The sequence below is a fragment of the Rhea pennata genome, chromosome Z (assembly GCF_028389875.1).
Source record: "Rhea pennata isolate bPtePen1 chromosome Z, bPtePen1.pri, whole genome shotgun sequence".
NCBI lineage: Eukaryota > Metazoa > Chordata > Aves > Rheiformes > Rheidae > Rhea > Rhea pennata.
In genome coordinates this window covers 58845768-58869990 of record NC_084702.1, presented here as the reverse complement: position 1 = coordinate 58869990, position 24223 = coordinate 58845768, and the positions used below count along the sequence as shown (strand labels likewise).

Sequence of the window (24223 nt, the reverse complement as noted above, 5' to 3'; positions counted from 1 at the left end):
CTTTTTGTGTTACATCAGAACGTGACCATGGCTGTGATTTTTAGTGTCAGCAGGATAAGATTTGTTTTCCTTGCAACTTCATTTTTATCAAGAGTTGTGCTATGAAGATTTCAAAAACGTTTTCAAAATTTGTATCGGCTTTAGTGAAAGATGAGTGACTTACAGTATTCTGACTTGTCAATTCTGCCAACCCTGTCAGTGAACTCTGACTTCTCTGGAGTGTTACTTTTTTAGAAATTTTACTAGCAGACTGAACTAGTGCTTTATTGAACCTAGATATTGCTAGTATACTATTTGTTATTTCAGCAGGAGTTGTATGGATGAGTAGTTTGTTTATTTATTATACTTATTATACTTTAGTGTAGTGGTGTCTTAAAATCTGAACTTCCCACATAAACCCTCTGGATGAAAAGGGAGAAGACAGCTTAAAACCAAATGAAGCAAATGTACTCTGCTGCTGTGCAGTCTCTGGTCTTCATCTCTGTGCTTGAGTTATTGCTTGAGGCCTTTATAAAAGGTGATGGATATGCTTTTTGTCTGCTTGTAATATGTTGTGCTGGATTTCATGTCAGGATTCTGAAATACAGCGTGCAATAGTGTTTAACTGCTTTATTACTAACACACTTTAAATGAACCTCAATACCCTAAGGCTTTAGTATCTTAAAATAGCTGAAATATCTTAACTTGCTTGATACTGATTAGATTAATCAAAGTCGTTCTGCTGACAGAAATTTTTTAATATTCTTTCATGATTACGTGAGTGATTTAAGTGAACTGCTGCAGGTAGACAGTTACTACAGAGTACCACAATATCGGTTAAAAAAGAAAAAGTCTTCTGCATTAAAGTGAATAAATTGGCACATGTCCTTGATTTGGGCTTATTTCCCCACTCGCTCAGTTTCTGAGAGGCTGCTCACTGACTATAAGAGAGAGGTTTATTTTGATACCTATCATTTGGAAAAGTGCTTCATCTTTAATATCACTTTACACTCTCTACTACCGTACTTTGTTCTTAGCTTCTATTCTGTTGTGTTTGAACCTGCTGTTAACTATTAATGGAAACAATGGAAATCTGTTCGGAAAACAGAATAGTATTTTTCAAAATAGTGTAATGTACAGTCTCTTACTCAAAGATGTTGCCTTTACTAAAAGACCATAAATACATTAAATGGGAGTAAGTAAAGCAAGAGAAAAGATTCCTAGCTCACAGATGTGCAGAATATTCCTATGCTTCCAAATGTTAGAAATATAGTTAGTTGTTTTGTATATTTCTTTGACTTTCCCTTTTTTTAAAAACACAGAATAGTTGAGCCATAGATAATAACTAGTATTAATGATAAAGCTAAAAATAAAATTCTAACTCATATAAAACATGATATTTCAAATTCTGCAAGACTGGTTACTAATAGGGATAAACACATAGGTTTCCATCTCTGGTAACAGATCAAATAGATGAGTTTTGGGGCTTTGCAAGAAACAACGATGTTATGCATGACATATAGGAAGAAATAAAATTATATTGTTGCAGTATGTAAAATGAGACTTACAAATCCTGAAGGACTACAGTTACTGAGAACCTATTGCTCTGAATTGGCTAAAATAAATTACAAAAAAATCTTTATTTAGGGTTGTGAGGAAAATAGAGAATGATGTATAAGGTCTTTACAACACAACATCAACGCAAGAGAGAAGGTCTGAAAATTGGAAGCAAAGTTAAGATCAAAACCTGACTTTTATTCTACATAGCTACAAGGAAACTGGAATGCAGGTCTTTTCCTGAATTGCACTATTTTAAGCAATCTAGCAATCACCATGCATTTTTCAGTGACAAGCAAGGAACACTTTTCAAATTTAGAGAAAAATAAATCAGTGTTTTTGAGAATAGATCTGCAATTGCTTTCTGTTGAAAGTTGCTAGGATCCCCTGATACCAAATGAGGTTTGGCCAAATAAAAGAAATGAATACTGCTTCCCGGAGGTGCCGGACTGGTGCCACTGACTGAAGAGTCACTTCAGTCAGAATTGCTGCGACAGTGTTGCCTTACTTAACCCTCATCCTGGAGGAAGGGGAAGAAAAAGGCTTTTGGGGAGAGACTGAATTTGGAATGGAAGGTCTTCCCTGGATGTGGCTCGATACCAGTCAAACAAATGTATGTAGAAGTTCCCATGGCAAAGTGCTGGCAGGACAGTTTAATGCGTGGGGAGGAGCCAGTGTAATCTCTCAGAGAGCGGGTTGCTGAACAGAAACATTCATGAGATTAAAAACAACTTTGGGGCAAAAGTGTTTTGTATAGCTTAACTCGGAAATAGTTTATGGCCGGTTCCTGTGTAAGGTTTGGGTAGCAAAAACGCGTGTACTTCCTCTGGATTCTTTCGGGTCTATTGTAACATGCCTGGATGCAGTACCCGGGGGGGGGGGAGGAGGGGAGGTGTCACTTCCTTAGCATCTGCCTTGCTCCCTTCTGCTCCTTCTGCATCATAACTCCTGTCCTGTACCTTCCCCTTGCCCTGCCCTTCCACTCGTGTTGCCGTAACGCCACTTGCTACGTCCTCTACTTGGGAAGTAAAATGGGTGTCAAGTTGTGTTTGTGTTGCTGAGGGCATAAAACACTATCTTGTGCCATTTGCTGAACTATGAAATAAGCCTCACTCTACAGCTGAGCTGTAGCTACTCGTTTAATAGCCGCAGCCAAAATGCAGGGGAAAGAGCGCTACCTCCAAACAGCGCTGCTGCCCACCAAGTGCCGGGCTGCTGGGAGGTGCGCCGGGCAGTGGGGCTGGGAAGCGGGCGTAGTTAGTGTGCGAGGTCCACTCTGGGGTCTCCTCAAGGCAGTAGATACCTGTCCTCAGTGAGAACCCGCGTGTGTATAAATACCTCTCCCCCTAGCGTTTAAATTGCCTTTTTAAGGATTCCAAACAGAGCACAGACTGGAGCTTTAAAACTTGTTTCTGTTTAGGAGAAGAGATGGTTAATTAAAAAGCTGCTTTTCTGCAGTGGCTGGCTTTCTTGATCTCCACTGACTTCAAAGGACTCTCTACAGTCAGAGGGTTTTTGACTTAAATTGTCTACACATTTCAGTTTGCTGTGTTCAGAGAGGTTTAAATAGAATTCATGGCAAAAGAAGATGCAAAAGGGTGAGAAATTAAATGAGCTTTTACTGGGGAGGAGGTTAACCTGGCAAATCAGAGACGGATCAAATTGGGTTTGCTTTCTTGTCCCATTGCTACTTCTCAGTTTGCGCTATGGTGTGCAGCGCAGCTCTGTTCAGTCTCCTCAGTTGCTCTGATGCAACATTTGCAAATTCCTAAATACACTTCTATTCCCGCAAGGCATGCTTACGTATCACTGTGAGGGGTTTGAGTCTTGCAGAGTGCTGCAGCTTAGCCCTATACTACGCTGATAAATTTAAGCTCCACAGTTATAATAATAATTAAAAAACCCTTTGCTACCTGTAGTTTGAACTTCTTATTTTGCCTCCTGATGTTCACAACTGCCTGGAAACAGACTTCCTGCTGGGCTAATTGTCTTTAATTGTGATATAGCTGTTATCTTGCTAACCTTAAATTGATCTGGTACAAACACTGGTGAGATAACATGTACAGACTTCATTTTATAGCATCGGTAATCCAGAGATCCTAACGCACTGTACGTTAATGAAGTTACCTCATTATCTATGAAGAGCTAAAAAGCAAGAAATCTTGGGATATATATGTTTGTTCTCTTTTAAGGTTCGTGCTTTGATCAGCTTTCTACCTCTAAGTCCTCATTTTGAATTTAGGTATGCTCGGCAAGGTTTGTTACTCTCTTATAACAAATACGTGGTTGATCTGAAATGAATTCTCACCCATGTTTTTGCATCGGAGATTCACCACTCTACTTACGCTAATTAGCAGAAAGATCAACAGCCTTATGGGCCGTGGAGAACAAGCTGCTCTGTTAGCCATGGGTTGGCACACGCTGGCAGGACTTCGTGAGGGGAGGCTGTCCTCCTCCACGCAGGGGAGGGAGCAGTTGGCAGCGCTAGTGATCCACAATTTTCACCAACATTAAGCTGTATAAAATTTATAAGAAATATTGCTGAAAATGCAGATTAGCTCATTAAATCTTAAAATGTCAAATATTTATACAGTCTGGCTGTGGAAAATTGCGCAGGACATCATACGAGTGTACTTTGAAACCTTTTTGGAAGTGGTGCCTTCCAGTTCCGTATAACTGGTTATCATAATTATGATGTGATTACTTCAGTGATAACATTTTAAGAAGAGATTTTGTTTTTATTAACGATGCCTAGTCAGTGCAGATCAGAGGAAACAGGGAACACTTCCTATTTATGGTATTAAAATTGTTTGCTGGTGTCCAGTTGTGGGACCAATTATATTTGTACAACTCCAGAAAAAGCCTTGTGATTGCATAGATGCCTCTAGGGATATGGTTTGAAGGCAACCACGTTATATGGGATCTGGAACTGGAAATAGGTCAGCAGAATCATAATTACGATAGGATCTTGGGGAAGAGAGGCTTGTCTGCTCATAAGCCATATAAGATATGAGTTTGAGTAGGAAACTTTATTTTGTGGGTTTTCTGGTTGTTAAAATTAGTTCCCTCAACAAACACGCATGGCAGCAAGGGGGTGCTTCAAAATTGCCTTCATCTTCCGGAGCCATGAAATGACTGGACTTAATGCAGTTTGGAAAGTCTTTTGGGCTACACCCATCTGAGAGGTCTCTGTGATGACAGTGGAGAGAGGATGACAGCCCAGCGTTGAGACTAAAACCGTTTGGTTATGAGGTGCAGGTGGAGAGAGGCCTCAACAGCCAGATGGACTGCATGGCAGTGCGGGGACAGGGGAGGCACAACACACTTTAGTCAAAATCATTGCGTGCTATTAGTACACCATAGAGTATTTTCAGTGCTTTCCTCAAATGCTTCCTTGAACCTCTTACCACAGGTGTTAAGTGCCTGCCGGTAGTAATGGAAAGAGATGGAGGCGATCTATTATATAGTTACGGATCTGAAAAATACTTTCTTTCAGCATGCAGTATACAAACATCTTCTACAGATGAAGAAAGTATATTCTGCTCTGCAGTATGCATTTTTAAAGGATTCTTGGTGCACTAGTGGTTGAGGGGATGTTAGGTTATACTTGTCATTATCAGCTATGTTTTGTTGTTTAAGGCTTCAATCAGCCTGTATAGTTAAGAGTTGATTTTACTTCCTTGTATGTCTGGTAAGATAATTTCCATATTCTTTGACATGTCTGGATTCTGCATCATGTAGTCTGAGATGAGAACAGACGATACTGTATTCCTGTCTCATAATTTTGCTTTTAACTCCTCCATTGCTGCTTAATCATGCTTGTATCATCAGAACAGGAGAAGCTGATTGTTGTTGAGATCAAAGCAAACCGTAGCAGGAGATAGGCTAATTAGCAGATAAATTTGCAAGCTGCCTGTTGTGAAGGGTGGAGAAGCAGAATTTAACCCTCTCAGGAGCACTTCATAAAAGTAGCTTGAAAGTTGTTACTTGTCATAATGGAAAAATAAAGTTGGGAGGGAAGAACATATATTTTAAATTCCAGAGGCTCGAGTTGTAGCTTCTTTAGAAACATCCCGAGAGCTGTTGAGCTGACTGCAGTATGCTTAGCAGTGCAGCTGTGGAAGCACGTGTGAAAGAGCTCACCTGTACTTAAGTAAACACCTGTGTGCAATCAGCTGGTTGCCCTATGTGGAGTGCTGCGAGGCTGCAGTCATGTTGTTGCTAGTACCCGAGCTGGTTAGTGCAAAACTGTCTTACCAGTGTATTTAGAAATAAATTATAATTGCGCATCAAGACTGCATTTTTCATATTCCTGGAGATTTAAGCCTTACGTTTCCCCACCCTGGGCTCCCTGGAGTGGGGAGTGTGAGGCTGTGCAGCCAGTGGTCTGACTGCTTGTGAGGGAAACTGCTTGGATGTGCTAAGACAGATGCTTTAAGACAGATGCTTTAATATAAATCGAATGTGCAGCTGAGAAATGTTTGAGAAGAGGGAAAAGCACTCTTTTATGCTTAATCCTTAAAATGATGGTTGAAGGCTTGAATGCAAAAGTTACAAGTGTTTTCCAGTGAGAGCAGAGCATGTTTTTTTCTCTTAGGAAACTTCTTCCCTCCCTCCTGATACCCTCCCCTCCCCAAACTATTACCAGAAGCATTTAGTTGCCGATCAGCGCTCGAATGGTGTGGTGTAGCAGTGTGCGCCTGCAAGGAGACACCTGATGGGTCCTGCGTGGAAAGCAGCGTGGGTGCCGCATGCCACTTTGTGACCCTCATGCAGAGGGCAGTCTCTGGGCATTTTCTTGCTGGCACTCTGAAAGAGATGTGTTTTGTATCTTACTGTAAATCCTCTGAAGTAGGTAGCCAAAAAAAGCAATGTAAATGCTGAGATGCTGGGGAGTTTGTAGTCAAGAGAACTGACTGCTAGCTGAAGTAACAGTTCGTATAGTGGTTAAACTGAGCAACTGTGAATTTTCTGAAGTCTGTAAAGTTAGGTGAGATGCTTTCTGTGCACGGCCTGGTTGTGAGTTGGCCAGCGTTTGGTGTTGCAGGTGGGAGCTATCTCTCTGAGCTCTTAGTGTGCAAGATTCTTGTTTTTGCAAAATTGACTTTTATATCAGAAGGAACAAAGCAACTGTCTCTTGCTTAGATGTAATCCAGTTTAGTGTGGTTTTGGTGGCATTGCACATTTAATCTGAACTTTAACTTTCATTTTTTCAAGTCTTCTTTCCCCTTCCACTCTCCATTATCAAAGCTTATCAGGACCAGACCTGTAAATTTTTCTAGACTGGATGTAAACTGGAATAAATTGTGGATGAAGGGGAAGCAGGGGTACATATGTGTTAGAGTTTTGCTGTAGAATGGAAGAGCAGGCTGTAAATTTTGAGGCTTCATTTAGAGAAGCCATTCATGAGAGAAAAGGGCTATATGTGTTGGTAAGATAAAGAAAAGGAGGCAGCATAATGTGCCCATCTCTAAACTCACTGATAAATAAGATATCTCCAGCAATTTATTTTGCTGAGTTACGTTTCAGTAGAGTTGGGAGATGAGGAAGTAACTGTTAATGATAACTTCAGGATGTAGTTGGTTTTTATCAATTAGATATTGGTGTCAGCAGCTAAGTAATGGTGCTATTGCATTTGACGCTTAGTATGGACAACAACTCATCCCCCCCCCCCCAAAAAAAAAAAAAAAAAAACTAAAGTTGGAGATATTTGAAAAGCTTTGGTGTTCACCAGCAAATATTTTGTTGCTTTCATAATGCTTCAGTAACTGATTGCAAACAATTAGTTGAAATGTAAATGTAACTTCAGCATACTATTTATATGAATAATTTTCCTATGTCTAAAATTCTGTATTGTCTTTTAAGTGCCTTTCAGCTATTGGAGTAGGATGAGAATAATTTCTTGCAAGTATAGAAGTGATAAGCTATTCTTAATATTTCCAAAAGGAAGTATAACCATGTGATTTATTATTTTTGGTAATAGACTTATAAACAGCCTTAGTTCTGAATCCTTTTTGTAGTTAATGAAGGCTTGATTTGTTGTATACAGTTAGACAGGGCTAAACCTGCATCCTTCTAGTTTCTGATTCCAAACTAGATATTTGCCAAACTTTTCCAGCTCCAGTTTGGCAAGTAGAGTAAAATTCATATTGATGAAACTTTAGAACAGATCCATTGGTTTTTAAACCATAATCTCACCAAAAAGTTGAAATATATAAGTTTAGTTTTGCTGTTGGTGGGCCACACTTTTTTCATACATGACCAGATACCACTTCTTCAGCTAATTTTAGAAAGTGAAACCAATATAGAGCATTTAAAATATTTTTTTAGTGCATCAGAAAGTGAAAATTTCTTATGAGTTTAATAGGATTTCTTATAATGAAGTACTACTTGTAAAGTAACAGAAGAAATGCTGATTGATTCAGCTGTAATCGTAGGCTTGACTGAGCGATATATCTTACAGTAAGATGCAATGTTTGGTGGACAGATCAGCTTAAAGCAAGTTCCCCTCTTGCATTAGGCTGGGAAAGCGGCATTGTTCATCAGCTTTAACCATATGTAGCTGAGTAACACATATAACATGCCAATATTTTTTTAAGTTGCAATTAGTAAATGATGCATGAATTAAATGATAACTTTCTTCGTTGATGTAACCACAGTAAAATAAGGCACAACATTGAAAAGTTTCCTAATGATGGCTTTTAATCCAGGCACTATTGTTTTATGTTCCTATAAATGCTAATGGAAATTATGTACTTTAATTCCCTACACACTGATGTGAGAATAGACCCTAAAATGGACATCCTCCATGTCTCCTACAGCTGGGCTGCCTGGAACCATTAAATTTGAAGTAGTAAAGTGCAGTGCCCTTAAGGGCGATGCGACGGCAGGATGCTACCATAGGAGGTTCTGCCGCTTTTCCCCCGTACGTCCCTGAAGGTGCAGGAAGGCAGCTTGCCCTTTCCATCCTCCTCGTCTGTGAGAGCAGGAGCGGTGGTGCATGTTGCCCCAGGTTTCTGTTCCGCCTGCTCGGGGGCTCTGCGTGTGGCCCTGCTCGGTGGTGGCATGTGTGGCAGCGGCCTTCAGCCCTCGGCAGCGAGACTGGATGAGAGGTGTCTCGTCTGCTTCTGTGGGAGCAAAGGGAAGGAAGAGGAGAAGCACCCAAGCGCGTTTCCTTTCTGCGCATTTTACGCACCAGAGCGACCTGCCGGCGGGTTGCGTTGGGTTGGGTTGCGTTGGGTTGTGCCTCGCGCCAAGCGCCGTTCCTGCTGGGCTTCTGCAGCTGCCTGGCACTCCCCAGCGAGCACCCTGGCTTGTCCTCCGTGAACCGGTGCACCACCGACTCTGGTTCTTGAGCAAGAATCAGTTATTTTTGGCCTCAAAGTAGTGAGGGAATTCTCAAAGTAGTGAGAGATTTAGTTTTCTGAATTATTTTTTGGATAAGCCTCATGCATGTTGTGGATATGCGTAATTGATTTATCAAAAAAGAAAGCCAAATTGGTGGTACTTGGGTTTCTCCCACCCTCCTCCCTCTCCCCGCTGGGGCAGGATGGCAGGAGGCTGGTTTGAAGGCTACTACTTCACAGTGGTGGAAAGCACGCTGACGCTTGCTTCGTTTGGTCTGTGGGGTGCTGTAGTCATATGTGCCCCTTCTGGTTTGGGCTGTCTGTGTCTGTGACTAGTATCAGCCCAAATACAGATACCTGAATTTTAGTGAAGTGCATACCTGTTTTTCATTTGTAATTGTGAAATGGAGAACTGCTTTAATGTTTTCCTCAAAACCAATCTTTCCCTTTCAAGATGCTTCCTCTATATTTATTCCTATAATTCAACTAATTACATAACAATCTGCTCTGTCCTAGATACTTTTGTAAAGTCAAAAACTTCATTTGTATGCCAAAAGTGTCTCTCCATTACATGCAATTTTTAAATATGAGAATGCTGAAAACTGAGGGCAAATAATTCCTAGATTATAACTAAAAATGAAAGATTTATAGGTATTAGATTTAAGCTCTCTTTCTTTCCATTTAGTTATTTGCAGCAACTCCATTAGCATATGGACTTTGGAGGGACAGAAGGGGAAGGGGAGAATAGTACTTTAGCAATAGGGGGGATTTGTATAATTAATGAGAATAAAGCAAAGCTCACCTCTTGTGACTAATATTTGCAGAAGTATCTGTGGTTTTTAAGTCTTTTATTTTTAAGGTCTCTTGTACAGTAAAGCATACCACAATATATACATATGGACTCAATAGAAATAAGAAATAGCAACAAAGGTTTTTGTTATGTTTTCTAGAAATACTAATTATGAAGGCAGATTGACATGGTAGGGAAGTTCAAGGGGAAGATGACCCTGAACACCAGTGATGCGTGCCCTGTGTCTACCAATATTACTATTATGTAATACCATTGAATAATGTTAAGTAATTACCATTATGTAATTGGCTTAGGTCACCTTTCATTGAAAAGTGTTTTGATAAATGTGGTGGACTAACGAGGATTACATCCTGCCACAGAAGGACACGATATTGGTATCAAACAGTGCTGTGACCAGAATATTTTGGTCTTTCTCGATGGTTTCAGGCACAGGAAAAGTGGTAAAGATACCAGCAAAGCCTCTGCGGATGATAGGGGAGAAAGTCCGAGGCCAAGCAGTGAATGAATGGAACAGCAGTAGGGGACTGGTAGCTGTAGGAGACTCATTAGTGTTAGCAGCTGATGAAGGTAGTTATCCAGCTGCAACATGGTTTGATGTTAGATGGAGATTACCCAGGACCTGGCACAGTTTTTGTGCTATGTAGATGCCAAAATCCTGAATTAAGATAGAAGGAATGAGGCAGAGTTGTCTTCACCCTCTCTGCCAGTTCTGCAAAAGCCGAGCAGTTTCTTGGGGAAGGCAGAACTGGGTGCAGTGTGAAAAGTGACTATCTGCTTCAGCTGAAGTTTCGCATGTGGTGCTGACAAATCACTTCTAATCATGAGGAAGGTCTGGATGTGTGTAAATTCAAAGACTTTAATAAAGAAAGCATCAAAAAAGAAAGAGGAAAAACGCATACAATTACGAACGAAACTGTAGCAGGAAAAGATTGTCCTTGGGGATGCTTTTAGGGGTATAGGGACCACAAGCAGCAGGAGTAGATAGTTTGAAAGTGAGGGAATCATAGAACTTTGTGGAGGAAAGCAGGGAGACTTGTTGACTATTTTGTTGCAGGCAGAGACTGCTGCTCTGTGTAATGGTTTAACACAATGGCGTCCTAATCCCTCAAAGAGACCTAATTGAATTTTGGAAGATTTTTTTCTCTCTAAGAAGTGGTGATGCTCCATTCCTGTTTGGAAAGGAAAAAAAGGCTCACTTTTTCTATAGAGTATGTCCAATTTTTCTTATTTTAAGAAATACAGTATTTTTGCTGTTACTAGCTTTCTTGTTGATAACTGCTGTTCTCCTGGTATTATCTCCTTGCAGAACAATTAATGCTATTCCCAGATAAGAGTTTTGTATCTGCTACCATCTTTTTATATATGCCATTGTTATTTTTGCATACATAGAAAGCATTTTTTACTATATACAGTTTCTGTATTTAAAACTAACTGTGAATGTACTATCGCATGAATAGCTAGAGCCCTAGATGGTCTTCTACACTTGCCTTAATTTCATATATTGTGAAATTTGCTGTGCCCTCAAAGCTGCTGTCTGGGGGCAAAGAGGGAGGAGAACTTATTCCAGTATCATACCTGCTCACATTTCTGCTGGTGATTTTGATCACACTGTCTAATTTGTTACACCCCAGGCTCTCCAACATTACTTTAAATATTTCTAGAGGTTAATCATGCAAGAAGAAATGATGGAAAATCAACTGAATTCTAACAGCGCAGACGCTGGCCCTGGGTTAATCTGCTCTGTTTTCTGGTCAGTCAGGCAAAACCCTTCCCGTTGAAGGAAGGATTTAGCACAAAATTTTGTTGCATGTGAATGCTAGGACTGCCTCTTCTCTAGCCTCTGTATCAAAACATCCTAGACTTTCAGATGTTTGAGTAATGTTATAACTGAATAAAATATAGATGACTGTAAAGGACAAAGAATAAAGTTAACTGAGCTGCTTTATGTCAGCACAGAGCTGCACGTAGTAACATGCAGAGTGCTTCGCTCTGCTGAGTGACTTGTGTGAATAGGAATCGCAGTATCAGCCCTCCTGGTTTTGGGTCTGGCTCCTGTTTCAAACAAAAAGTAAATATGAGTGATAATAATGGCACTTAGTTCTTATATGTTGTTCTCTTTCTGGACCTCACTGATTTGTTAATTAAGCCTGTTGGGATAGGAGTCCAAATCTTAACAAAACTAGATTCATTTGTGAACAAACTCTAAATAGTTGTCTTCAACGTTCATTTGGGAAGGTCTGTGGGGTTCACATCTAAACTGAAAGTGAGTGCAGTCTGGAGAAATTCTAGGGACCGACAGTGAGTTTCTAGAATAGTTTCAAATTGATACCTAGAGTGCACTGGTTAACCAAGAACAGTGCTTTTCCCCAGTTTTAGAACAAAGTTTGGAATTTAAACAGACCTACTTGCTTGCACTGTATGTTTTTGTTTTTCTTCAGAGCTAATATCTGTAGTTTTTCAAGGAAAGTATTGTGGTGGTACAATGTACTTAAGAGAATGGTACAGGGAAATCAAGTTGCAAATTGTTCAGCATGATTTTCCTGGTGGTTTCTGAAGTGGATTAATAAAGAGTTTGTAAGAAATTTGGGTGTAATGTATGTCTATTTGACAAAACAAGTGCTGCCAAAGCATTTTACTAGCGTTGCTGTTGGAGATAAGAGGTTCTGTTTGGGGCTGTGTTGACTTTGATGGAATTTTAAGAGCCTTCTTGCAGATTTTCATTCTGTTGTTTTGTAGCCAGAGAGTCTCTTGTAGTCTGGGACTCAGCAGCAGTAAATTTCTGATTTTGTCCTGACAGCCTTGTATCTCCATTCACTCTCTGGAGAGGAGGCAAAGAAGCCACTAAAGAAAACGAATAGATCTCTTTTGATGTTGAAAACATTAAAGAAAGAACACATCTGTTTAAATGGAAAGTATGTGTGATTGAGTTTCTCTACCTTTTTATTTTTATTTTTTTCACTGGATGAGAAGGAATTGTTTCTTTGTGGTGATAAATAAGCTCTGGCTGACTGTATGTCACTGGATATGTCACTGTCTATGCCATTCCAGGATTAACATGAATGGAATATCAAATAGGTGGCATTGCAATCAATACCTTGAGCTTTTTATAGCTTCCATTTAGTGGAGGATGCTGGCAGCACATGTGAAAAGGCAATGAGGGTTTGACAGAGACTGGCAGAGAGAGCAGCTGGGGAACTAGTTCAGTTTTTCTAGCTTTGGAGAAGGTTATACCCTGGATAACTGGGGAGTACAGCTTTCCTGTGCATCTTTGAGTCTGCAGCAAGCTGTTAGCAAAGTGGGTGAAAAATGTCTACAAGCTTTGCTTTTCCAGTATATTGAAGAACAATACCATGTTCTAAAGACTAATTGAGATGTTTTTAAAAGCTCCTCCTGTGCTATTGCTTGGGAACTCTCTAGCTCCTAAGAAAGTCAGTCTCCAGAGGCCAAGGAAACTCTCTGTGGATCTGCTATTAAAAATAAGCTTGTGAAACTAAGAACTTCGATCTCCTGACAAACCAGTACCCAGTTAAAAGGGTGCAATTGTGTGTCAGTGGGTCATGTGCATACCCACTCTGTGGCTCCTTGAAGTGACAAGGTTGATGAAACGGGAACTGGTTTCATTTCAGGAAACAAATGTTTAGTGTGTGTGACTTGGAAGATGACTTTCATCTGAGCTGATCAATCAAAATCTTGAATTGTGATTTTGAATGTATTTGTTTAACAAGAGCATATATATTTTTTGAAATGCCTTTTTCGAACTTTCCTTTGCAGTCTGTGAATGAGCCAGTTAGTTTTCTGAGAAAAGATGTCAGTTGTCTGAGTAGTGTGATTCTCTTGCTTTGATATAGTTTTCAGATATAACTAAGAACTAAGGGTGAACATATTCAATAAGACCAGTGTCTGGCCCAGGATCCTGTCTCTGACAGTGGGTGAAAGTAAACAAAAAGAAACAGTATCATTATATGCTTGTCCTTTTAATATATTTCCCTGACTATTCCTCCTGCTTCTGTTTTGCAGCTCTGGGACTTCCTGAACCAGAGATGGTTTCTCCATAATTAGTATCCCTAGTAGTTGTCCTTTCTGTGAACTTTTTTAGTCTCTCCTTGAAGATGTAAATTTTCGTCTTCATTTAGCCAGAAGTTCCACAGACTTGTTATCCATGTATGAAAAATCGTCTCCTGTTTTGAAACTGTCTGCTCCTAGCTTCCCTTATTTCCCTTTAAATCTTGTACTGGAAGAGGCAATGGCAATCTTTGTATCTCCCTTGGCATTTCTACTCCTTGACAGTTAAGGTCCTGTCTCCTGAAAGGACGTGATCTGGGCAAGAGAATACATGTCTGTTTTCTGCCGCAGGGACCTTTATCATTGGAACTGCTTCTCCAGTAGAACCAGATGTATCTCAATCTCTTCGAAGAGACTATTCTCGTTCTTAAAAGGGAAGAGCTCTCTGCAGAGATTTTAACGTAACCTTATTTGGTTATCATGGCTGTTCATGACAGCTGAAATTTTAAATTAATGTGAGTCTTAGAGGGCATATGGCTTACTGTAGTTCTGTGATACAAAAACATAAACTATGTTGCATACAAGACTTGGAATAATACATTTGCACAAAAAAAGCCCCACAACCTTTTTTTACTAGCCTTCAGAATTTAGGTTTCTTTGGTTCACACCCACCATTCTGGATGTTCATCTCTGTTGCATTAGTTATGACTCAGGGTAGAGGAAAGGTATAGCTATGAGAATATTAAATAAAATGAGTTTGCATAAGAAAAACTTAGCATGTGGAAGGGCTGACAAGTGAATGGTAAAAATTCTGTTTTGATGGAATCCCCTCTGATTGGGGCTGTAGTGAAAGAAGCCAACATTTTAGAATGGTGGATGCCTGCCTGAGAAACCAAAAATATAGGTAAGAGATTTACCTTATAGTAAACTTCATCCATTGTATTACCTTGTGTGTGATATCTCATATTTTAATGTACTCTTTCTTAACTTGGCAGGCAGGTACCTGCTTCCTAATGCAGTTGGACAGCAGCTGTGGCAGCCTGCAGAAACCTCGAATCTTGTTCGCATGCGCAGCCAAGCACTTGGGCAGTCAGCACCTTCACTTACTGCTAGTTTGGTAAGTAAATGTTTTCAAAGCTAGGAAAAATCAGAAAAATCTATTGCATTTCCATGATTTCATAATTGGTGAGGGGATGGGGATTCAATGACAGTTTGTTTCCAGATGTGCTTCTCCTTCTTAAGCCAAATCTTTTTATGTAACTATAGTGCATTTCTGCATACAATATTACTGAATATGTTGAGTGTGACTGAATGCCATTCATGGCAGGAGTAACTCTGAATTGCATTTTTACATAACATGGTTTTACATAACATCTTAGCTGAGTGTTGCATTAATATAGCTATTTGCATTTAAATGGTTTCTTTCCTTTTTTTTAAAAAAAAAAAAAGAGAGAGAGAGAGGCAGGCATGCTTTTTAAGACAGCAGTAAAAGGTAGCGGGCCTTTCTCTTGGGCATTCTTTTCTATCAATTTCTTTGTTTCCACTTTCTGCTGGACTCTGCTCCCAGAAGAACATAGGCATGAAGCAGGAGCTTAATTAAGTCTTTTGGATAAAGTGATAAGGAGAGGAAGCAGGGATGATATAGCTCATGCACTTCAACTTCCAGTTTTTTGTTTTCATGCATCCATTATACTGCTTTGTCTTTCTGTGCACTAAAATCATATGAAGTCTTGACATTTAACACAAGCCCCATATACTGTCTTATACTTTTCTTCAAAGAATTGCTTAAAGAATATATTTAACGTTGATTGAAAAAGCAGGAGAGTGCTAGGAATGATTCGTCCTCTCCTGCCTTTTGGCTTTTTAAAATTTTGCTAATCCATATGGAAGACTTACTCTAACATGCAGTCTTCCGGTCAAAAAACTCTGATCCAGTATGCCAACTTCAGTATCATATAGGTATGTAGATGGCGAGTTTGTGTGAATCTAACTAACATAGTATGTTATTATGAAAAGCCCTAAATCTGCATTTACAAATGTAATTATGGTTTCTGCTTAATGGTATTGTTAATTATTTGTGGCAAGATTCCTTGCTTACTACAAATGCTTGGTTCTATTGGAAGTTGTATGCTTTGTGCCCAAATGTTTTCCAGGCAACTAATTATAAACCTATGTATTTTGTTTTACGGTTTGTTAGGAAAAACAATAGTTTATTGTGAATGAGGTATTTTGAGATTATGTATGGTCAAAATGAGTAGATAGAAAAGAATGTAGATAAATGCTCAGAAAACAACTTTTAAACTTCATCAGACCTGTACATTTTTTTCCACCTTTACTCTAGTTAGGAGAAAAAGATATAATAGCAAATAGCAACATAATACGTTTTGGTGAACTGATCGTTAGAAGAATATACAAGATTTCTATGTTGCTATTTGCTATTATATCTTTTTGCAAGCATAAGTACTACATATCAGGCTGCTAGCAACATTGTGCTTTTGGTGTAACTCTTAAACCATACTAAGAAGAAGATTCATCAGCATGTTGACAAAAAGATTTTAAATGATTATAAAACAGAAAACTAATGGAAGAAAAGGCCTTTCACTCACCACTTACTGAGGTTGATGGCATATTTGTCATCTTGAGTTCTTCCTGTCTGTCCACATCTTTTCTCTGTGCCTGACTGCAGCTTTTTTCATGCGCTGCAAGCGTAGAGGAGAGCCTTCTGTTCAGCACATGCAAACAGTCTGGCAGTTCTGATAAGAAACACACTTCTCTGAGGAACCTGCATCCCCACCTTGCACACAGTCAGACTTGCCTGGTAAGAAGCCTTGCATCACACTGTCATATGCGCAGAGCTCTTCTAGAATTTGCTTTGCCAAATATTTTGCTGTCAGGCTTCTGAAAAAATGTGGCTTTGCTAAACAGGGACCGTAAATTAGGTTCACGAGCACTCCCCATCCCACTCTGTTCTGTTTTGTTTTACTCTGTGCCTCGTGGGGTTGGACTGTGGAGGCTTATCAGTTCCTCATGATGGGAGTTTTAATTGCATTCACTAGAAAGTTTGGTCTTACACAGAGATTTGTACAGAGAATTTCTATGCAGCTGTTTGCAGTCTGAGTTGAAATAATTTCAAACATTTTTCTTTAAAAAAACCAAACAAAACAAAAAACCCATTATTTTGTTCCTCTGCTGGGGTTGATACCATTGGGGACTTGACTATAAACTGTGATTGAGAGTAAGATATGCAAGAATGACATGAGAACAACTGAAAGATGCGTACTAGCACTAAGTGGAATTGCAAATGGAATACAAAAGGCTTCCCCCTGCTCCCCTTCTCCATCAACATTTGTAAAAATTTGTTTAGATCAGTTATTGTGACGTGGATGTAAATCCTTTCTGTGGGGCAGTATAGATTTTTAAGCAAGTTATGGAAGAAATACCTGAGATATTCTCACAGGGTGTTGGTACTTCCCTCTGTAGTCACTGGAGAAAAATATGTGCTTCTAGAAGACGATTCAGAACATTTGTCTCAGCACCAAGTGTGGCGGGAGTTTAGGGAAGTTAGCTTGTCTCATTTTCTTGCCCCATAGGATGACTGTTGTCTTGCCTGACCTTGGGCATCTGTATCAGGGAAAGATGAGCTGGCCCCTGGAAGTGCTCCTTTTCTGCTGAGGTGACCTAAGGAGTTAACTTAGATTTGTTGCCTCATTTGGTGTCCAAAGTTTGAGAGTAATTTCCCTCTCCCTGTCCCCCTTTCTGCAGTGTCTACAAATAGCATGGCTGCTTACTGTATTAATGTGCCCATTTTTATTATTGCTATTAGATTTTTGGGAAAATAGTTCAAAATAAACTAAATAAATATTTTTTTGTTACTATTTCATTGTAATGAGCTTATGTGCTTAAATAATGAGTCTTACTTACATTTTTATAGTCAGAAAGATATTCTTGTTTTTCTGAGTGGCATGGATTGAGTGAATTTGCTGTTTTTAACTTTTGTTAGATAGTTACATATATATAAACTGTAGAAGCCTGAACACAAGGAACCTCAATGATAAATTATAACAAAAGATAAAAGGAAAATGATTGTCCAAAATCGGTTGTGTAAAACTTTTATAGCTGTATGTAGCTGTTTTGTAGCTGTATGTTGTCTCCCACATTAATACTACAAATCTCCTTTAAGGCTTCATGATAGACAAATGTAATTGTGGCTTGAACTTAAGTTTAGGAGGAGAAATTAACCTAACTTTGAGGAGTCTATCTATGATTTATATAACAAATTAGAAGGGCTATGAGAAGTCTTATATATTTACTGGAACTTACTGGAAAGGATAAAACTGGATTTTGTGAATAGCTGATGCTCTTTCCTAGTGCATCCGATGCAGTGATGTTTTATGTAGGTATGAGTACCGTTATTTACTACTATTTGGCTTGTATACATCTTAAGTTTTTGTCATAAAAAAAAGGTAAATATTGTCAATATTGCCAAAAAAATAGAATGATTTGCAAGTAACTGTATTGTAGTATACTTGCTTTTTATTGCCACTTTATCAGAAAGAATGGTCTTATGAAAGCATGAGGGTAATAATTATATAATCTACTGTTTTATAAGATGGATTGCTGAAAAGGAAAAATAAGAAATGTTCAGTGTCTGTGAAAAGCAGCTTTACTTCTTCAGAAAGGGCCTTGCCTCCTCCTTCCTTTTAAATAGTATAATACTGAAAATGAGTAAGTGTGTCTTTGTTAAATATGCCATTAACTTCAGCTAAATTGACATAATGTTGACAGTTATTATGAGGACTGTTTCAAAACTCATTATGCTAATTAGAATGTAACTACCAGTAATTGCATGTATTCAAACAGCACACCAACACCCTTTTGTGTATTTTATTCCCCAGATGCAAGACAGCCATTTGTTGCCTGAGAAGCAGCAAAATTATAGCTTAGATAACAGATGATTGGAAACAAATAAAATACATTCTTTAGAAACACTAATTGGTTAGATAAGTGAATGACAGTGTCAGTTGTGCTTGAGTAAACCACGTAATTAAAAAATAAGGCCTATATTTAAAGGTTTAATTTTAAAATTGTTGGAAATTTTTTTTTAATTGTTTGCATATTTAGTTTTATGACTATCAGGTGCAGCTGACTTTAATACAATTATTAGAGAGTGAGAGGAGTCTGAAATTTAGGTTGTTCTCAATTTTAGCTCTTCCTGTCTGGGAATCCAGACCCTCAGTGGCTAATATTCATAGCTGTACATGTGAGCAGCTATTTAATACCTTGCAAGTTAAGGAGCATTTGCAAGAATAGCGCTTCTAAGAAACCTGATGAAGATATAAGGAAAATCTTTTAAGTAGCTAATCTTGTGTCTGTCTCTTATCTGAAATCTCCTCAAAACAGTTAACTAGATTTCAGTAATATTGATTGTGAACTGGCAAGGTTATTTGAACACTAAGCTGTTGTGCAGGTCTGCATACATTGTTCTGGTTTGACTTAAAACCAGCTCAGGATCTGAGACTAATCACAGAGAATTTTTTTTAATTGAAAATATTTATTTCCATGAAATGCTAAAATTGCCAAGTAATGGCAGCTTTTCTCTGCTTCAGTTGCTTTTAGCTTTTAAGACTTGAGTCATTCTCCCTTGTGTATTTCAGTTCACTGACTCCTTATCTGTGAATATGTATCTGCATTCATATTTCTTTGTCTGCATTAGCTGTCTAACAAATTCTTAATTGCAATTCTAATTTAATGGTTAGTTCTAATTTAGTAGTAGAGAGAAGAAAATTAACATTCATCTTTATAGGCACTTATACCCAATATTTGTACACCTTGAAAGACTGGAGAAGATCTGGTCCAAATATGAGAAATTATAATATTTTATTGACTGACAAATTGATAAGAAGTTGATGATTGGGCACTCAGCTTCATTTAAAAAAACAGTTCATTAAAATACTCACTTTAAATTTGGGTTTAAAAGACATTTGCAGCTTCAGCTGCATTACAGAGTTCAAAACATTCTGTTTTCTATGTAAAGTTGGAGAGAGATGTCAACTTTTTGCTACAATCTCTGATTAAAAAAAATACTACCTTTGTTCCTCCTGGTGCTTTTTCCATTCATTTTTGGTGGATAAAATCCAAAAGTTGTGATGGCCAGGATTAACTCTTACATAGGTAGTTCAAATCTGTCAGAACCAAGAACACCTCTCATGCTACGTATCATTTCTTAAGGAACGGTAGGAAGAACAAGTAAAATAATAACCTTTGATAACAAGATTGATAGTTTAAAAAGTGTTGCAAGCACATGCAACGTGTCTTCCACATGTACCCGCTTTACGTTGAGTGGGACTCCTCCTGTCCGTCAGCTTTGGTCAGCCTCCAGCTGACAGAACATAACCGAGTGTATTCCAGAACGGACGGGGGAAGCTGCTCCAAGTAGCTTGCTCCGTTTATTAGCTGAGTGTGGGTATAATCCTCCTCTGTATCCTGGTAGAACTGCACGAAGCCAGTGGAGGAGATCAAATGTGTACAGGAGCTAGCAATACATTCCTGTCCTGCACGTGAGTGCCACAGTTCTGTTTTCTGACCTTCCCGTAAAATAACCATCTTCCCTCGTGAGAGAATTCCCCCAGGCAGTGAAGAAGGCTCACCACGACTAGTGTCTGTTTAAATAATGAAAAACCTAGGGCTGTTAAAGCTGCCTCCCTGGCCTACGCAGTCAGTTGGGCACGTCTTACTCTTGCAGATTCTGCTTTGGTTTGAGGGGCCCGCACAGAGGCAGGCAGGCAGCTGGCTGCACGCAGTGCGTCATCCCTGGGGGGGAGGCTGGCGACTGTGTCTTGGAGAGCAGTGACCCTGGAAAGGACTTAGGCTGCCTGTCCACTGTGATTCTTGAGTTCTCTGTGTGACGTTCACGATCCTTGTCTTGAGGATAGAGCTGTGCTGCCAGTTTCTTTTTAAAAAAATTGTGGGGAAACAGTGGGGAGATTGAAAAAATAGGGTCAAGAACTTGGGTGCTGGTAAAATTAGCCACATGAGAAGCAAGGACGTTAATGGTCGTCAGGCAGTGAATTATGCAACCAGAGGAAGTAGTGGGATCATTACAGTGTTTGCTGAAGTTCAGGGGCATTTCTGGGAATATATACTTTCTCAACTTGTTGAACTGTGTTTAAAGGATAATTGGGTAAAATTTGTGATGAGCAGGAAATAAAACTGACACTCAGGTCCTTTTCTGGCCTGACGTCAAAAATGTCTCTAAACTTATAACGGTTTTATGTGGGTGAAAAAAAGGGGTGTGTGAGAAGAGGATAGAAAGGTTGTGAGAATGGAAGAAAGCAGCCTGGAAAAATGACTAGAACTGGAATGGATTTAGCTAGATTGAGCTATAATGCTTTCTGCTGGGCTCTATCATAAAAAGGAAAAGAAAACAAACTATTTTGTTTTCAATGTCCAGCCAGCTAACGTGATAGTTTAAACACTGCGATTCACCTGTAAATTTCAAAATTTAATGAGAACATTTAATAGTAAGATGCAAGGAGGTAGTTCTTTGCTTCTGGAGTGTGTGTTGATGTACAGATCTGTTGCTGATGGTCAGATTCCCACTCTCCAAGTACTTCTATTTTTAAGTTAATGTTGCTTATAGCTCTGACTTTAAAATAAATGAGGTAAAGTTGGCATCAAGGAACACCATAACAGGTGTAGGAAAATCTCTGTATAGTGGATAGTTGATCCAGTTCTTCCATTGGCTTTCTGTATCTGAAGGCGTAGTGAAAGGTGTTGATACCTTAGATGCAAGTGCTCCCTGTACCACTTGGGTAAGCAGTAGATTGGGGTACTCTTTAGATCTCATGATGCAGTCGCAACCTGTATGGCTGTTTTTTGCATTCTTGAGAGTCTAGTACCTGTGCATAAATAAGGTGAGAAAATCAATTAAAAAATGCTTTGGAGGATAAGGTACTACTTCACTGACTTAAATTTTAATAGTGAAGTTAATTTTAAATGTTGTCAAGAAACTTAATTTTGAGCTAACAGAAATGGAAATATTGAATATTTTTTTTTTGGTCAAATTTGACCTAAAATGGTGGACTTTATGGAAACCCTTGAGGTGTATTCCTTTCTGTTCATTTTTTCCCCTGTGAGACAGTATCCTCAGAAGGGATAACTAAGTGCGATAACTTTTTAAATTACCAAAGATTTTTATTTTCTTTCTAGAGTCTTTCTGTCAGTATGTTTTCATGCCTATGGTACTTAAAAAGTGTAATGTAGCAGAGGATGGAAGCAGACATCACGGGAATAACTCATTTCCTGCAAGCTCAAGTATTCCTGTGGTTCTGATGACGACCATAACTCTCAAAGGGGAGAGACTCGGAGTGGAATGGCCCAGCCAACTTAGAGGCAGCAGGGGAGCATAGCTTATCCAGAACACGCTGGTGGGAATGCAAGTCCCTCCTCTTTCGTAGTTCCAAACAAGCAAAAGTGTGTACCTAAGCTCTTTCTGCAGCCATTTTTCAGTTTGAGGACGTACTGCAGAGCCTGCTTCTGTGTTGGATGATGAGTAGACAAAGTGCTGCTGCCCCTCATCTCGTATGCTTCTAGACTTAAAAATGGATGCAGTTTTATTGGTTTAAAATTTTGAGTGGGTTGACTGTCACAGATTGACTTCGACACATGCTGCTGGGTATCTATATATCCTGGGTTGCAGTCAAACTTTTTTTGTAGTTTTTATGTGGAATCAGACTTCCTCTTGTAGACTGTGCTACTGTCCTGCAGAAACAGATGGGGATGTAGACTTCTCTTTAATGTTACATTAGCTGTTGATTTTTCTGCAGGCCCTCTCTCAGGTTGGTATTGCAACTAAGTCATTTTGTGGCTTCCCTGGGCAGATGAAGTCACCACGTTTGTTCCAGCATTCAGTATGCCGCTACAGCAGACTGATGATTTGAGAATCAACTCTGTTAAGTGTTCCTCTCAGTAATGCTGGAAAATGTTCCACTTTTTCTTTTATCAAAATATGCCCTATCTCGGTGTACATATCTATATCCAGTTGCATCATAATTTTAGTATTAGCAATAGTATAGCAAGATCATTTCATCTGCTATGAATTTTCTTTCATCATGTTGCAGAGATTAAGAAATCTAGATAAGTGCTCAAGCTGACCTAGTGTCACTTGAGTAAAAAATGTAATAATCAGTAGGAGATTGGTTAACTGCTACTCTCTCATGAATACATTTAACCTCTTGATCATTGCTGAATATCTGTAATTATACGGTGCAATGGAAGATACTCAGTTAGTATGTGGTTGGTTAAATTTAGAAATGATCATAGACTTCGTAATGGATAGAATAATTTGATAGTAACCTACATTCTGCTGATCATGGATTCCTAATTTTCTGTGTTAGGATATCTATTAAAAAAAATGGTGAAGGCTTGGCAGTAAGAAACAGACTTGAATTATGAGATTTGCTGTGGTAAATAGGGCAGAAATAGAACCAGCTGAAGTTAACTAAGACAACTAAGCTACAACTAAAGTATAGCTGGATTTGAGTATAATTCATCCTGACATGGTCATATCCTGAACAAACTTCCCTAGTGTGGTGATACAGAAGCCTGTAACTATGAATAAATGCTTCTTGGTTTGCTTATTAAACATGCTCTTCTGTATGGAGTACTGGACAAAGTAAAACCAGTAATCAGTAGGAAAACCATTCCCTTTTATTCAAAACTTTCCTAGTTAGTCTGGTTTGTAATGGATCTTTATTCCATGAACTGGCATTAATTAGAATGTTAAAAAGCTCAACTGCTGCCTTCTAATGAAGGAGGGTTGCTCTTGCAAAGAAGAATGACTGAACAGTGGGAAATGTTGAATCTTGGAGCTGAAAGAACATGCTAAACCCATCAAGAAGAATCTTTATGGGGAAGTTCGTTGTTTTTGTTTTCTCATTGAGAAAATAACTTTGGAATATTGCATTATTGCAAGTCTTAAGATTATATGCCTCCAAAACCCAAAATCTGGCATCAAAGACTAATGAAGAGACTATTTAGATTCATCATTGTTCAGAGTGATTTAAAAATAAAACAGCAATTTAAACCATTCCCATATTTAATAATTGTTCTTGAAAGGCTGTTTGCCTGTTCTTATTGTTCTCACAAATATCTAGAGGATATTATTCAGAACGTAATTGCTATTGTTTTGTCATGAGAATTTTTTTTAAAGACTTTGCTTCCTTTTCAGTATACATAATCTAAAATCATTCTGTTTGAGTTGATTGCTAGAAAATGCCAGATGATAAAACCACCGCAGAGGCTTCTGCTTATTTGTTCTCTGAAAACTGGAATATGGTAGATGTGTAGAACAGCAAACTTTCAGACATTAAGTAAGAGAACTCCTGTATCTTTGTTGTATGGTATTCCTTGGGGGAATATTGAGACTACTTCAGAGTTTTTTTAAAAAGGAATAGTACTTGTGTATGGATGTAATTTTTCAGTTTTTATTGAAGAAAGATCCCCAAGAGAATTCAAACTATGCTCATAA

The 24223-nt window shown here is 38.8% G+C and overlaps 1 protein-coding gene across 1 annotated transcript in view; it reads left to right on the top strand.

Moving 5' to 3' along the window:
• MAST4 (microtubule associated serine/threonine kinase family member 4) overlaps positions 1-24223 on the top strand; it is a 277539-nt gene that overhangs the window by 58263 nt on the left and 195053 nt on the right. Inside the window, exon 3 of the mRNA XM_062600538.1 lies at positions 14691-14812. Within this exon, the coding sequence (XP_062456522.1) occupies positions 14691-14812 (122 nt within the window). The remainder of the gene's footprint in view (positions 1-14690; positions 14813-24223) is intronic.